This window comes from Pleurodeles waltl, chromosome 5 (assembly GCF_031143425.1).
Source record: "Pleurodeles waltl isolate 20211129_DDA chromosome 5, aPleWal1.hap1.20221129, whole genome shotgun sequence".
NCBI classification, from domain to species: Eukaryota; Metazoa; Chordata; class Amphibia; order Caudata; family Salamandridae; genus Pleurodeles; species Pleurodeles waltl.
In genome coordinates this window covers 979,621,810-979,636,330 of record NC_090444.1, presented here as the reverse complement: position 1 = coordinate 979,636,330, position 14,521 = coordinate 979,621,810, and the positions used below count along the sequence as shown (strand labels likewise).

Genomic DNA, 14,521 nt, shown 5'->3' with positions numbered 1-14,521 from the left:
TAGGGGTTAGGGTGTTTTTAGGGAGGGAATGGGTTTTAGGGTGATACGGGTATTTTAGGGTTTATGGTGGTTATGGGTGGTAAGTATTTTCAGGGTGGGTATGGGTGTGTGGGTGGTAAGGGCATTTTTAGGTTTTATAGTGGGTATGGGGTTTTGGATGGCAAGGGTGTTTTTTAGACCAAGCGTGCAAGCTCTCTGGCCTGTGGTAATCTATAGTGGGCTTTTAACCACACCCACCCCACACACACACCACTATTACTCATTTGTGGGTTTGCCTTTCAAAAATCCTTTTTTGTCATTGTTAAATGTTTTACATTGGTCCCTCCTTGGGGGCAGGTTTGTTACCACCTTGGCCATCGACCCTGTAACATGGATAATAGCACGTTTGACTGCGAGGGAACTTATTTTTCCTTTCTTGCGTCTCCTTCACCCTTATGCTCATGGCGCTTTGAATTGGCTTGCTCATGCCAAACTTTTTACTTTCCATGTTCAATGTATGTGGCAAGAAAAGTCCAGTTAGGAATTTACAACGCTAATAGCTCTAACTCGAGCAAACGTGAGACCCACTGGATTGCAAGCGCTGGTTAGGTTTTAGGGTGCGTATGGTTTTTGGGCGGTAAGGGCATTTTTAGGTTTTGAGGGTGGGTACAGGGGTTTGATTGAAAAGGGCATTAGGTTTAGGGTGGGTGGCTATGAGGCTTAGAGTGGTAAGGGAATTTTAGGGTGGGTATGGGTATTTTTATGGGATAGGGTTTATGGGTGGCAAGATGATTTTATTATATATATATATATATATATATATATATATATATATATATATATATATATATACACACATATATATATATATATATATATATATATATACATACATACATACATACACACACACACACACACACGAGAATTATACTTACCACTTACATTTTTTACCATGCATATGCCTCTATAGCAAAGTGTTCCGGATAAAGGCATGCGTGGTTCAGTCATGTAACCAAACCCAGCGGAAACCATTTTTTTTTTTTTAATGGCCTCTTAATAAGTAACTACATCCTAGGAATCATCTAGGACAATTAAAGTATATTTCTTTACGTGAGGTCCCTCAAGCACATTCAACAACTAGACCTATGTTGTGTTAAAGACTGTATACACAAAAAAGAAGATGGAGTAAAAAGTCACCCTAACAAGCCGATCCTTTTAACAAAATAAGTGCAGCTTCTACAACCTCACATTTACCCTCAAGGTACACAATTAAATTCAAATACAGGGACCCTCAGTGTCAACCAAACAAATTCAATATTGAAAGATTTAGTAACAAGCCAGACCAAACAACACAGAGTACCTTTTGTAATACAACACATTTACCATCAGTGATTGTTCAGACACATAATGGGAAAAACTTTGTTTTATCTAATGACGTCCTTCCCAGCGAGTTAACCTTTGTGGATAATTGAAGGGTCTACCAATGGGTCTGCATTGTGGCATATATTTTGGAGTCCACTCAGTAAACACAGAAGACAATAAGACCATTGTATCTTAGGATATCCCTTCCATTAAACGAACTGTGCATTTACATACAAAATGTAAACCACAGACCAACAACACCACGTCCGCCAAAAGCTTTATTGTTAGCCGGAGAACATCCCAAATTTCTTAAATCAAGACCTTTGTTTGGTTAAGCAAACATCTTGCCTTAACCCCTGTGCTGCCAGGCCCCTTCTGTGCCAGGACTTTTTTGGCTATTTGGGGCAGTTTGCGCTTAGGCCCTCAGAACTTTTTGTCCACATAAGCTATCCACTCCAAATTTGCGTCCTTTTTCCCCCTACTTTTCTACTTGGGATTCTAGAGATACCCAGAGTTTGTGGGTTCCCCTGGAGGAGACCAAGAAATTAGCCAAAATACAGCTAAACTTTAGTTTTTTTTTTTTTTTTTCCAAAAAACAACGGGGGAAAGGGTTGCAGAAGAAGGCTTGTGGTTTTTTCCCCCTGAAAATTACATCAACAAAGGGTTTGTGGTGCTAAAATCACCATCTTCCCAGCTTTCAGGAACAGGCAGGTGTGAAGTTTAAGATGCCATTTTTTATTTGAATGGAAAATTATAGCTGACACAAGTAACAATGTGTTTGGCTCCTTTTGGTCTGCAGGAAACGATGTGACTGCAAATGTTTGCATTGTCATGATGAGCTACTGAACATGTGTCTTGGCTTTGATTCTTGGGCATGACAGCTCTCTCCGGTTGGCTGCCCCTGCACTATCCCGCTCCTGTTGGGAGCGGCAGTCACCGAGGCCTCAATAGCAGCCAGTGTTACAGGATTCATGGTTTATTAACCTTCCAGACAAAGTAACCAAAAAACCTTCACACTATAACATTTAGTTGGCTGGCACCTATTTTTTTTATTTAGATTGTTTAGACCGAAAAATGTTTTGTATCATTGCAATCCTCCATGTTGAATGCCCTTGGTTACTACTTACTGAAGTTCTCTCTTCTACACATCACATTTCTCGCTGTGAAAGTATTGTTGCATTTGTATGTTGAAGTAGCAGCACAAAAAACGCCTTATAATCCTAAATCACAACATTCTTTAAATCATCATTAAATCTAACACAGCAAAAGTGAGGCCCTAAAAAGGAGTACCCTAATTTGTGATGGAGCAAGCCACTCCTGAGGGTGAAAACCCATTTCAGTGATGAGTGAGACAATTATGTAATCCAGCAGCAGCTCTTACCACCTCTTACTGTAGCTTCATTTTCAGGCTTTTATGCTTAGACGCCAGGCAAATTCTTGTCTTTCTCTGATTATTAGGGTGGCAGAATAATGAGATAAATAGCAAGCAGGTTCTGATACTAAGGTCCACAAGGAAAGAACTCTTGGCCTTGAGTAGAGAAGAGCAAAAAGGCACATAATTTAAGTGAAGAGATGAACTGCAGAAAGCTTGAAAGTTACTTTTGGGCAGCACAACATAATTGTTCAAGATGTGTGGAAGAGAAGCAAAATGCTAATAACCAGTGCTTAATTTGTAAAAGAATAAGTACTGTTGCCCAACGTTTTGCTCAAAAGTCCACAGCCAGCGCTATAAAATGTCAGGTGTGCACTACTAAGGCTGAAAAGCCTTGATTCCACCTTATGCCTCTTTCTTCTACCAACAGACACTCATTGAAGCTTTTATCTCACTCAATCATGTTCTTTTTCATCCCTGCTTTCTTTCTTGGTCACTGATTTTAAGTATTTCACTTTGAGATTCTTTTCTCGCTTTTGAGTTTTCTGCTCTTGCACTAGGTCAAGGACGTGTGGGGAAAAATAAGTGCCAGGCACAAAAACTGAGCACCATCTGCAACCAGTGTCTCAAATTAATAACTCCTGAAGAAGGTGGTTTATTAACAGGCTCAAACAGAGAAAACAGGTTATGTAATTGTTGGAAATATTTTAACCACAGTCACTCTTTCCTTTGAAGTTAAAAAGGAGTTGATACAAATCACCAGATGGGGAGCAATCACAGTCATGCCTTTTAATCATTTACTGAAAAGCGATTGCCTGCCACCATTGCTGTTGGATTCACTGATCAGATTACGGCTGGGAAAATCTCAGCTTTGAACTGGTTAGCAAAGTGTCATCAATAACCAGGGCCACTGAAATTGTGTGGCCGGGGAGAACCAAATAATGCAACAGCATTGACTAAATTATATAGAGAGAAAAGGGCAATTATGCTGTTTAATGTGAAACATTCTATGGTATTATTCCTTCATTATCTCTTCATTTTTACACATGGTAATACTGTCTGTGCAAAGGGTTCACCTCATTAGCAAAGGTTTATCACCTAAATACCGCAATCAGAAACTGAAAGGTGACCAGTCAACCTTTGAGAAGGACCTTCAATTGCGTTGCAGCACATGTTGCCATGGTACCTGTAATTTGTGATCCATTTGAGGTAGAACCAAAAGGCTTTTTTTGTTATAAATAGTAGATTTTGCAGCAGACAGATTACATGAAAAATCCTCAAATCCATAATTATGTGGAAAACGCAGTGGATGTACAATCACTTAACTCTAGTGGCCCTGGCTATAATAAGTCAGCATAACAAACACAAGCTCCTATATGTATAAATTAAATTCAACCCACCAACCGTAATCCAGGCGTTGTACTGTTTGGGTGCCCCATTCAATCCGTGTTTAAGGTTCATCCCCTGCTGCAACGCGATATGGCAGACCTGGAAGAATACCATCACTGAAGGGCATTTTCCTGTAATCATTAAACAGCTTTCTATAAACACCCATTGGACCAAACAAGGACCATATATATACTTTTTGCATGCTATGCTTGAGGTAGTTAAGAAAATTATAACAAATTACAATTTCAGAAAAATAACCAGAAAAAGAGTACAAATATCATTATATACCTCCATAAAACAATCATATGAGGAAGAAACTAATGTCCCACCTCTGCAAAGTCCACAAAGTACAATGTAGATAGCTGTACAAAGCCACAAGAAATACTTCTTCTAGTGCCTGTGCATTTAAAACACACATTCATGATCATGGTGGCTCTGTCAGATGTTTGCCACATAATGGAACCTAACAACTAACGGTTTATGAACCTAATGTCAATTAGTTGCACAAACAAATGTGTATGTAAGGGCACATTTTGCAACTTGATTCACCAAATCAGGGGTGGCAAAATTTTACCCTTGCAAAATGGGTTTGCAAACAAACAAAATCCATCATTATTTTGGGATTTCCACATTAGCAAAATGAGTTCTAAGGGCAAGTTTGTGGGCCTTTTAGGGTGAGCCTACCTGTAAAGGTAGGTGAATAGCACACAAACCTGCCAGTTTATTGATATTCATATACCCCATGCACATTAAGGGAAATAACTTACTACGATTGGGTGTTCACTCTTATTCTCTATGCCCTTAGTCTATACCAGCCTGTCCTGATAGTTGTATAGTTTCATACATTGCTCAGAATATGCTAAGGGCACAGTACTCAAATTCTAACCCTATGCTTTATTTTAAGATCTGGCCAAAATGTTTTTAGTGATTGGGTTGCTTCTTCGAAGGCCGCATATGTTCACAAAACATTTGTTAAAAGCATAAAGAAAATAAAGTGAATATTTGCATATCTTTATAATTGACACATATTGTAGATAATGCTCTTCCTATAATTCCAAACACTCATGGAAATGCCTACAAATTTACTGCTGTCAAATACTATAATTTGGAAATATTTCTGCATACTACTAACACAACCATAACAATGTTTTAGTACTCACCTAATTACACATAATTAAAAAACTAATTGGAACTTTAACAAACATTGTTCCATGCCCACTATTTCCAATCACTAGGTTTAAAGGACAATCTCTTTCTTTTTTAGGCAAGGTTACATGTAAAAGTGTGCTTTATCACTGAGTTTGCTGAGAGCATATTATAGGGGTATCAAAAGTGCTATGGCAAAAAATCAGTACTACACATTTTTACACAACTTATGTGAAGGTATTGAAGGATATCCAAGCAAACAATGAAGCAATATTAAACACTTCCTTTGGAGGAAAATAACCAAAAAAAGCTAAATTCAGACATCTGGTAAACTACCATTGCAGTTAATGTACAAGATGTAATTAATAAACAAAATGAAAAATAAGCACATAGCATGTTACAGCCTCAGACTATCTGAGAAAACTTAAATAGTATCAATTAGCAGTATATTTTTGTTAGTGGAAGGAACACAGTTGTAATAAAATCATAACATTTTAAAAACAGTTCACTCAGGATTCAAAAACAATAACATACCAACAAGAAGCACCCCAAAGAGAAGGGACATTTCTGAAGTGCCTGACCAGCTTCAAAAACTAAATTTCAAACTACTGCAATTATAAACAAAAATAAGATAACCCTCTACAAAGCTGATAAAAGGCTTTGGTGGAAAAAGTCTAATCTATCTCTTGATGTGAAAGAAAATACGCAAACTTTGGAAATAATGACTAATGTGGAAAAGCTCGTTTCAAACTCATCAATAGAATTCTAACTTAAAATAAAAAATACACTTTTAAAGGTAAACAAATGTTAACAACTTGCACAAAGCACTACAGTTTTTAAAAAATAAAACAATAAATTATCTAACCATCATTGCTTACATCAAAGTTTGATAACAGCAAAGATAGTTTGGGAAAATACAAGAAGGAAGAGGCAACCTTTATGAAAATTAAATCCTTTACATTTAAACTGATTATGAAACCTGGATTCAAGAAATAACATAGAATGAAGAAATAAAAATGCAATTTTTTAAATTGTTACATGTGACAGGTTTGGATATACACTTATTGTGTACCTCTTGGAATAGTGGTGTTGCTGTTGTTTATGACTAATGGGTCACTCTACAACAACGTGACTGCAAATTAGTTCATGGAAAAGATGAACAACAGAATAAAGATATCACCAGTGCTCAGAAAAACGTTGCATGCTATGCAAAAAAAGAGCCCCATCTTTGTTTGTAACATAAATTTGTGCAGACTACTTATGGTATAAATTGCATATATTCCTATAAAACCCATATGCTAAACTGCTAAACACTGAAGCTGTAACACCTAGGGAACCTATGTTGTGCAGCCAACTGTGAATGTTTCATGATTTATAAACCTAAATTTAATGTCATGCTAAACTTTATTTGCACTACTTGAAGAATTTACACATTTCTTGTGGCAGAAAGAATATCAAGCACAATCATATTCACATAGTTTTATCAGGAACACTCACCAGATTGGAGCTAATTCAGATGATTCATTAAATCTGGGCATTTAATCACAAATATGTAATATATGACGTAGTGAACACATGTGAAAACAAGGACTAGCAAGAAAAAGAATGCTCGTTCCAACAACAAAAATGCATCCCAAGCTACAGGTGAAAGTTAAAAAATAATTATGACAGTCGATGCTGATATGGGCTTCCATGACCAGTTTAAAAAAGAAAAAAATAAATTAACAGTTTAATATTTGCAGTAAGACGCAGGTCACTAAAAAGTCACCAAAACACACACACAGTCATCAGTGAAAAGAAGAGTCAAAATACTTCAACAATTGCCTTTCTATTCTTATTAGCTTATAAAACACTAATATTACTGATGTTTAATTTGTTGCAGATAACCGCTGTGCTGTAGTAAACTATGTTAATGCTTAAATTACAGACTGATAATATAGAATTACAAGGTTTTAATGGCTGATTTTTCAGCAAATAAACAAATCAGCCTCAAAATGCTTACACATAGAGAATGCCTCACAGCTACTCCTAACTTGGAAAGAATATTAGTACTTTATTAGTAAGGGCCTTATTCATGATTTAGCAGTGCAGAAGGAATGCTGTAAACCATTAGTCTTTCTGCCCCGCCGAACCTACGGTTTGCACCACTCTATACAGAGTTGGGAAAACTGCAAGATTGTCATTGACAGAGGCCCTGCTCGCTTTGCTAGTAGTAACTCCTGACCCAGGGGTCAGAACTGGTGGACCTGAGGGTGGAATGACCTTTAATCATTCTCGCTGACTGTGTCGGCTATACGAGGTGGGCAGAAATGGGAAGGGGAAATGGTAAATGGCTCCCAAACACAAAGAGAAAGCGTCTTGAGTGTTGGAGCTATTTACTTTTTGTTCAGAGAAAATAAACTCTGGCTTTGTGAGTTTATTTTCTTTGACACAAAAGTTTGCGGAGCAGACTTTATATATGGTGCCCATTTGGCAAACTCCACAGCAGACAGTTGCTTGCCAGGCAGGTGGGAATCACTAAAGATGGCAAGCGGTTCTCCACCTGGGTTGCAGAGGTCTCAGCCCCCCTGGTGGGATTCGGGCTGCCAGCCAAGGGCTATATAAGGCCATTAGTTTGGGCTGAGCCTCAACCTGCAAAAGAGTACTTCGGCCATTGACAGGCATTTAACAGTTTCCTGTGTAAATCCAAACAGTGATGACATTTAAAAAATTTTTATTGACGACTACTATCCTAAACACTGAACAACCTCGCGCAATATGTGTATTTATGAAAATGCTAACGAAGACCATCACAAATGTAATTTGGACTATTATGATGACAGGTTAGTAAAACTAGGAAAACTAAGGTGGCAATTATGAACATGGCGGTAAACACCGCACCGCCGGCGGTGGCGGTAACTACTGCCAACAGGCTGGCGGTCCAGACTGCCAAATAATTATGCACATGAGAAACGAGTAGCGGTCCATCCACATACCACCATTTTTGTAGACCCGATGACGATGGAGAAGGCCGCCCTCAGGCCGGCGGAAAGGCCCTACCCGCCCACCAAATAATGAAACACCACACTGCCATCAATTCCGGGGCGGGAACCACCGCCGGGCAAAGCGTGGTGGAAACGAACAATATAAAAGGAAACACTCACTGGAGGTACAAAGAACATGCCGACGCAGACATGGAGCGACAGTTGGAAATAATGCCAGTGCTTCTCCTTGCCATATTCCTTCAAGACCGTGACCGACGACAGTAAGTACTGCAGCCTAGTACACATGGGAAGAAAGTGCACAGTTACACACCCACCCACCCCACCCTGCAACGCACTCCCAACCCCTCCCACCATCCCAAGCCATACATACCACAACAAGATGTACTTACCAGGCACAAGCCAACAAATACATGCACCAGTGTACACATCTGTGCACAACACACCCCAGAGGGAAATGCCGAACAACATCACTATATTGTGCCAACAGCACTGCTGGGCACTCAACATTTATTTGATTAAGCAAAGGTAATGTCCACATAAGGTCACTCGCCAGCCCATCGTAAAGTGCCTGAAGGGCAAATATAGCCCAAACTTGACTCCCATGTGTGCAAATGGAACTCCTCTTGAAAGGGGCATCAATGGGGTAGCAAGGCACCTCAGGGAACAGTGGCAGTGGGTGGCGAGGGTGGGGACTTAGGTCTGGAAGGAGGGGTCTTTGCTTAGGTTTGGGAAGTGCAGGGGGTTTGGGCTTGCCCTTCGAAGGAGGGGTAGTGGGCCTGGACCGGGGGTGGCAGAGGGACCTGGGGCAAAACAGGGCTTCTTCCTCCCTGGGGAAGGGGCATAGGAATGGGAAGGGCGGACTGGGGCGGACGTAGACGAGGAAGAAGTGGAATGGGCAAGGACATGGGAACATTTAGGGACAAGACAGGGTAGGCCAATGGGTTCTTACAGGGCAACACAGGATAGGAAAAGCTTCTTAGGTGCAGTTGGAGGGGATTTTGAGGCAGGTCTTGTAGTGGAGGTTGAGGGAGTGCTCAAACCAGGTGTAGGTGTGCCGTACGTGGATGCAGGTGCCTGTATAGTATGCTTATGTGTGGTGAATGTGTGTGGTGTGGATATGTGCAAACGTTTGAGTGTTTTGGGAGGGGGGGTGGACACACTGGGAGAGCACAGGCTGCCGATGTAGACAGATGTTGTCTGGGTGTTTGCAGGTCTGGTGTGTGTGCTGCAAGTGTCTGTAAATGTAGTCGTGGTGAGTGCAGGTGTGGTGTCTAAGGTGCATGTCTGGATGTCAGATGTTGTGGTGACTGCATGAATGCGGGCAGCAGCAGTGACTGAGGATGCTGTGCATGTGGATGTGCATGGTGAGGTGACGGACAGGGTGGCGAGGGAGGTTGACACACTTGGGGAAGTGGATGTTGTTGTGTGTGCTTTGGTATGATGGGAGTGTGCCTGCCTGTGGTGGGAAGTGTGGTGTTTGTGTTTGTCCGTGTGCTTCTTGTGTGTTGATCTGTGTTCATGGCTGTCTGTATGTGTGCTTGGGATGGGTGAAGGGAGTGAGGGGCTGGAAGGGGTAGAGGTGGTGGGAGGGGGGACGTGAAAGACCAGGGACACTGGCTGTCATCAAAGAGGAGGCCAGAGCCTGAAAAGATCTCTGTAGGCCAGACATGGCACCGTGAATGCCTTCCAGGTATGCATTGCATTACTGTATCTGGGATGCTAGCCCCTGGATGGCATTAACGGTGGTTGTCTGCCCTACAGAGATGGTTCTTAGGAGGTCAATAGCCTCCTCCGTGAGGGTAGCAGGGCTGACTGGGGCAGAGGATGAGGTGCCTGTGGCAAAGGAGACGCCCACCCTCCTGGGTGAAAGGGCACAGGCAACTCGGTGGGGAGCAACTGGGAAGGCGTGATGGTAAGGGGGGTGGCGGAAGATGACAAAGAATGGGTGGGCCCAGTAGGGTCCGCCACCACCAGGTGGAGGTATCAGAGTCACTACCTCCAATGGTAGTTACCCCCCCCCCGTGGTACTCCCCTCGCCCACCAACCCTCTGGTCCCCTTGGCGTTGGTCCACTCTGTCTCCTTGGAACCATGGGCTGCTGCACCCCCACTCGCCGGTACCTCAGCTCCTTCGCCAGATGATGCTAATGTACACAGGGACACAAAAGCACAGGGAAGGGGAAACAAAACAAGAAAGAAGTATGTCAAATCCTGAAAGTATGTACATTTTGGGTCACAGACACTTCCACCCAGGCCAGGAAGGAACACTCAGCAGACACAACATACGTTAGGAATGTGCTCCTGACTAGTAGGCATGACCCCAGGATACACCACATAACCCTCATGAAACACAACTCTGATACACTGTGTTAAGTACACCCATGAGAGACCATGCCAAGCAAATGCACTTCCAAGTTCCTAAGGCCACAATGAATAACAGATGACAACAAGGGGACCCCTCATAGGCCTACAGATCCTGCCAAAACTAGCTATGACACTATCCCAAGGATGCGGAGGGGGGCAGGACTGCAGGGACACACCTGTCTAGGTTCCTGGCACTACAATGCATGCATCCCATAACACCCAAATACACCAATCAAAGTGGTATCACAACAGTGTTGGTACTCACCCCCTTGTGGCTGCTGTGCTGCCTTCAAGCGCCCATCCAAATCCAGATAGGCCCCTGCCAGAATGCAGGCCCCTAGGGGGGTCAGGGTCCGACGGGCACCCCTTCCTCATTGGGAGGCCTTCCCCAGCTGGGCCTCTTCCTGGCCCAATGCCTCAGGTGCTCCCACCACCTCCTGCAGTGGGCGCTCCGCCGGTTGTAGACCCCCAGGGTCCGCACTTCCTTGGCGATGGCTTGCCACAGGTCTTTCTTTTGATGGGCGCTGACCTGCATGGGACACACAGAGCAAAGAAACAGACGTCAGTGTGGGCGACCCCTACACAAATGCCATGCCCTTGTATACCGTCATGGCCCATGTTGACATGCACATGAACAAATTACAGGCAGACAGTGCCAGACAACCTTGGGCTGGGCAGTCACACATTGAACACACATGCATACAGGCATCCGCCACAACCACACACATCGAGGATGACAGATAGCAACTAACCTGCTCCTCTGGTCACCCATACAACTTCCCATACAGGGGTAGGACTCCGTCCACCAGCTTTTCCAGCTCCTCCGCGGTGAAGGCATGGCCCGTTCCCCTGTGACACGCGCCATCACTAGGACCAGAGTCAGGACACAGCAGCACACACAGTGGAGTACTACCTTTCATGTGATAGAGGAGTCAAGTGTCAAGGGTCTGCCAAAATGGCGGTAGATACCGCGGCGGTGTGCACCGTCACCGCCGGCGGTGATCATGATTGGCCCAGGTTCCCCAATGACAACCATGTAATCCAATGATCAGATGCACGGCGGTGAACACTGCCTTCCGCCTTCCCGACTTACGCCTGCAGAATGACGTCACTTCCACACTACCGTACCTGAATGGCAGGAGGCTGCCATTTTGCTTTCACCACGTCTCTTGCCAGGGGCCTCATCCATGGCCCTATTCTTTCTCCCCCATTTGTCGATTACTGACATGATTCCTTGATCCACACATCTAGTCACGGTTGGAAGTGTGTGTAGGAAGTTGGCTCTGTATGTGCTATTTCAAAGTAAGGAATAGCATGCACAGAGTCCAAGGGTTCCCCTTAGAGGTAAAATAGTGGTAAAAATAGATAATACTAATGCTCTATTTTGTGGTAGGGTGGTCGAGCAGTAGGCTTATCCAAGGAGTAGTGTTAAGCATTTGTTGTACATACACATAGACAATAAATGAGGTACACACACTCAGAGACAAATCCAGCCAATAGGTTTTTATATAGAAAAATATCTTTTCTTAGTTTATTTTAAGAACCACAGGTTCAAATTCTACATATAATATCTCATTCGAAAGGTATTGCAGGTAAGTACTTTAGGAACTTCAAATCATCAAAATTGCATGTATACTTTTCAAGTTATTGACAAATAGCTGTTTTAAAAGTGGACACTTAGTGCAATTTTCACAGTTCCTAGGGGAGGTAAGTTTTGATTAGTTTTACCAGGTAAGTAAGACACTTACAGGGTTCAGTTCTTGGTCCAAGGTAGCCCACCGTTGGGGGTTCAGAGCAACCCCAAAGTCACCACACCAGCAGCTCCGGGCCGGTCAGGTGCAGAGTTCAAAGTGGTGCCCAAAACACATAGGCTAGAATGGAGAGAAGGGGGTGCCCCGGTTCCGGTCTGCTTGCAGGTAAGTACCCGCGTCTTCGGAGGGCAGACCAGGGGGGTTTTGTAGGGCACCGGGGGGGACACGAGTCCACACAGAAATTTCACCCTCAGCGGCGCGGGGGCGGCCGGGTGCAGTGTAGAAACAAGCGTCGGGTTCGCAATGTTAGTCTATGAGAGATCTCGGGATCTCTTCAGCGCTGCAGGCAGGCAAGGGGGGGATTCCTCGGGGAAACCTCCACTTGGGCAAGGGAGAGGGACTCCTGGGGGTCACTTCTCCAGTGAAAGTCCGGTCCTTCAGGTCCTGGGGGCTGCGGGTGCAGGGTCTCTCCCAGGCGTCGGGACTTTAGGTTCAAAGAGTCGCGGTCAGGGGAAGCCTCGGGATTCCCTCTGCAGGCGGCGCTGTGGGGGCTCAGGGGGGACAGGTTTTGGTACTCACAGTATCAGAGTAGTCCTGGGGTCCCTCCTGAGGTGTTGGATCGCCACCAGCCGAGTCGGGGTCGCCGGGTGCAGTGTTGCAAGTCTCACGCTTCTTGCGGGGAGCTTGCAGGGTTCTTTAAAGCTGCTGGAAACAAAGTTGCAGCTTTTCTTGGAGCAGGTCCGCTGTCCTCGGGAGTTTCTTGTCTTTTCGAAGCAGGGGCAGTCCTCAGAGGATGTCGAGGTCGCTGGTCCCTTTGGAAGGCGTCGCTGGAGCAGGATCTTTGGAAGGCAGGAGACAGGCCGGTGAGTTTCTGGAGCCAAGGCAGTTGTCGTCTTCTGGTCTTCCGCTGCAGGGGTTTTCAGCTAGGCAGTCCTTCTTCTTGTAGTTGCAGGAATCTAATTTTCTAGGGTTCAGGGTAGCCCTTAAATACTAAATTTAAGGGCGTGTTTAGGTCTGGGGGGTTAGTAGCCAATGGCTACTAGCCCTGAGGGTGGGTACACCCTCTTTGTGCCTCCTCCCAAGGGGAGGGGGTCACAATCCTAACCCTATTGGGGGAATCCTCCATCTGCAAGATGGAGGATTTCTAAAAGTTAGAGTCACCTCAGCTCAGGACACCTTAGGGGCTGTCCTGACTGGCCAGTGACTCCTCCTTGTTATTCTCATTATTTTCTCCGGCCTTGCCGCCAAAAGTGGGGCCTGGCCGGAGGGGGCGGGCAACTCCACTAGCTGGAGTGTCCTGCTGGGTTGGCACAAAGGAGGTGAGCCTTTGAGGCTCACCGCCAGGTGTGACAATTCCTGCCTGGGAGAGGTGTTAGCATCTCCACCCAGTGCAGGCTTTGTTACTGGCCTCAGAGTGACAAAGGCACTCTCCCCATGGGGCCAGCAACATGTCTCGGTTTGTGGCAGGCTGCTAAAACTAGTCAGCCTACACAGATAGTCGGTTAAGTTTCAGGGGGCACCTCTAAGGTGCCCTCTGTGGTGTATTTTACAATAAAATGTACACTGGCATCAGTGTGCATTTATTGTGCTGAGAAGTTTGATACCAAACTTCCCAGTTTTCAGTGTAGCCATTATGGTGCTGTGGAGTTCGTGTTTGACAGACTCCCAGACCATATACTCTTATGGCTACCCTGCACTTACAATGTCTAAGGTTTTGTTTAGACACTGTAGGGGTACCATGCTCATGCACTGGTACCCTCACCTATGGTATAGTGCACCCTGCCTTAGGGCTGTAAGGCCTGCTAGAGGGGTGTCTTACCTATACTGCATAGGCAGTGAGAGGCTGGCATGGCACCCTGAGGGGAGTGCCATGTCGACTTACTCGTTTTGTCCTCACTAGCACACACAAGCTGGTAAGCAGTGTGTCTGTGCTGAGTGAGAGGTCTCCAGGGTGGCATAAGACATGCTGCAGCCCTTAGAGACCTTCCTTGGCATCAGGGCCCTTGGTACTAGAAGTACCAGTTACAAGGGACTTATCTGGATGCCAGGGTCTGCCAATTGTGGATACAAAAGTACAGGTTAGGGAAAGAACACTGGTGCTGGGGCCTGGTTAGCAGGCCTCAGCACACTTTCAATTGTAAACATAGCATCAGCAAAGGCAAAAAGTCAGGGG

The 14,521-nt window shown here is 44.5% G+C and overlaps 1 protein-coding gene across 1 annotated transcript in view; it reads right to left on the bottom strand.

Annotated features, from left to right (window-relative positions):
* GJE1 (gap junction protein epsilon 1) overlaps window positions 1-14,521 on the bottom strand; it is a 206,104-nt gene that overhangs the window by 73,241 nt on the left and 118,342 nt on the right. The window contains exon 2 of the mRNA XM_069235135.1: window positions 4,117-4,236. Within this exon, the coding sequence (XP_069091236.1) occupies window positions 4,117-4,155 (39 nt within the window). The 5' untranslated portion in view covers window positions 4,156-4,236. The remainder of the gene's footprint in view (window positions 1-4,116; window positions 4,237-14,521) is intronic.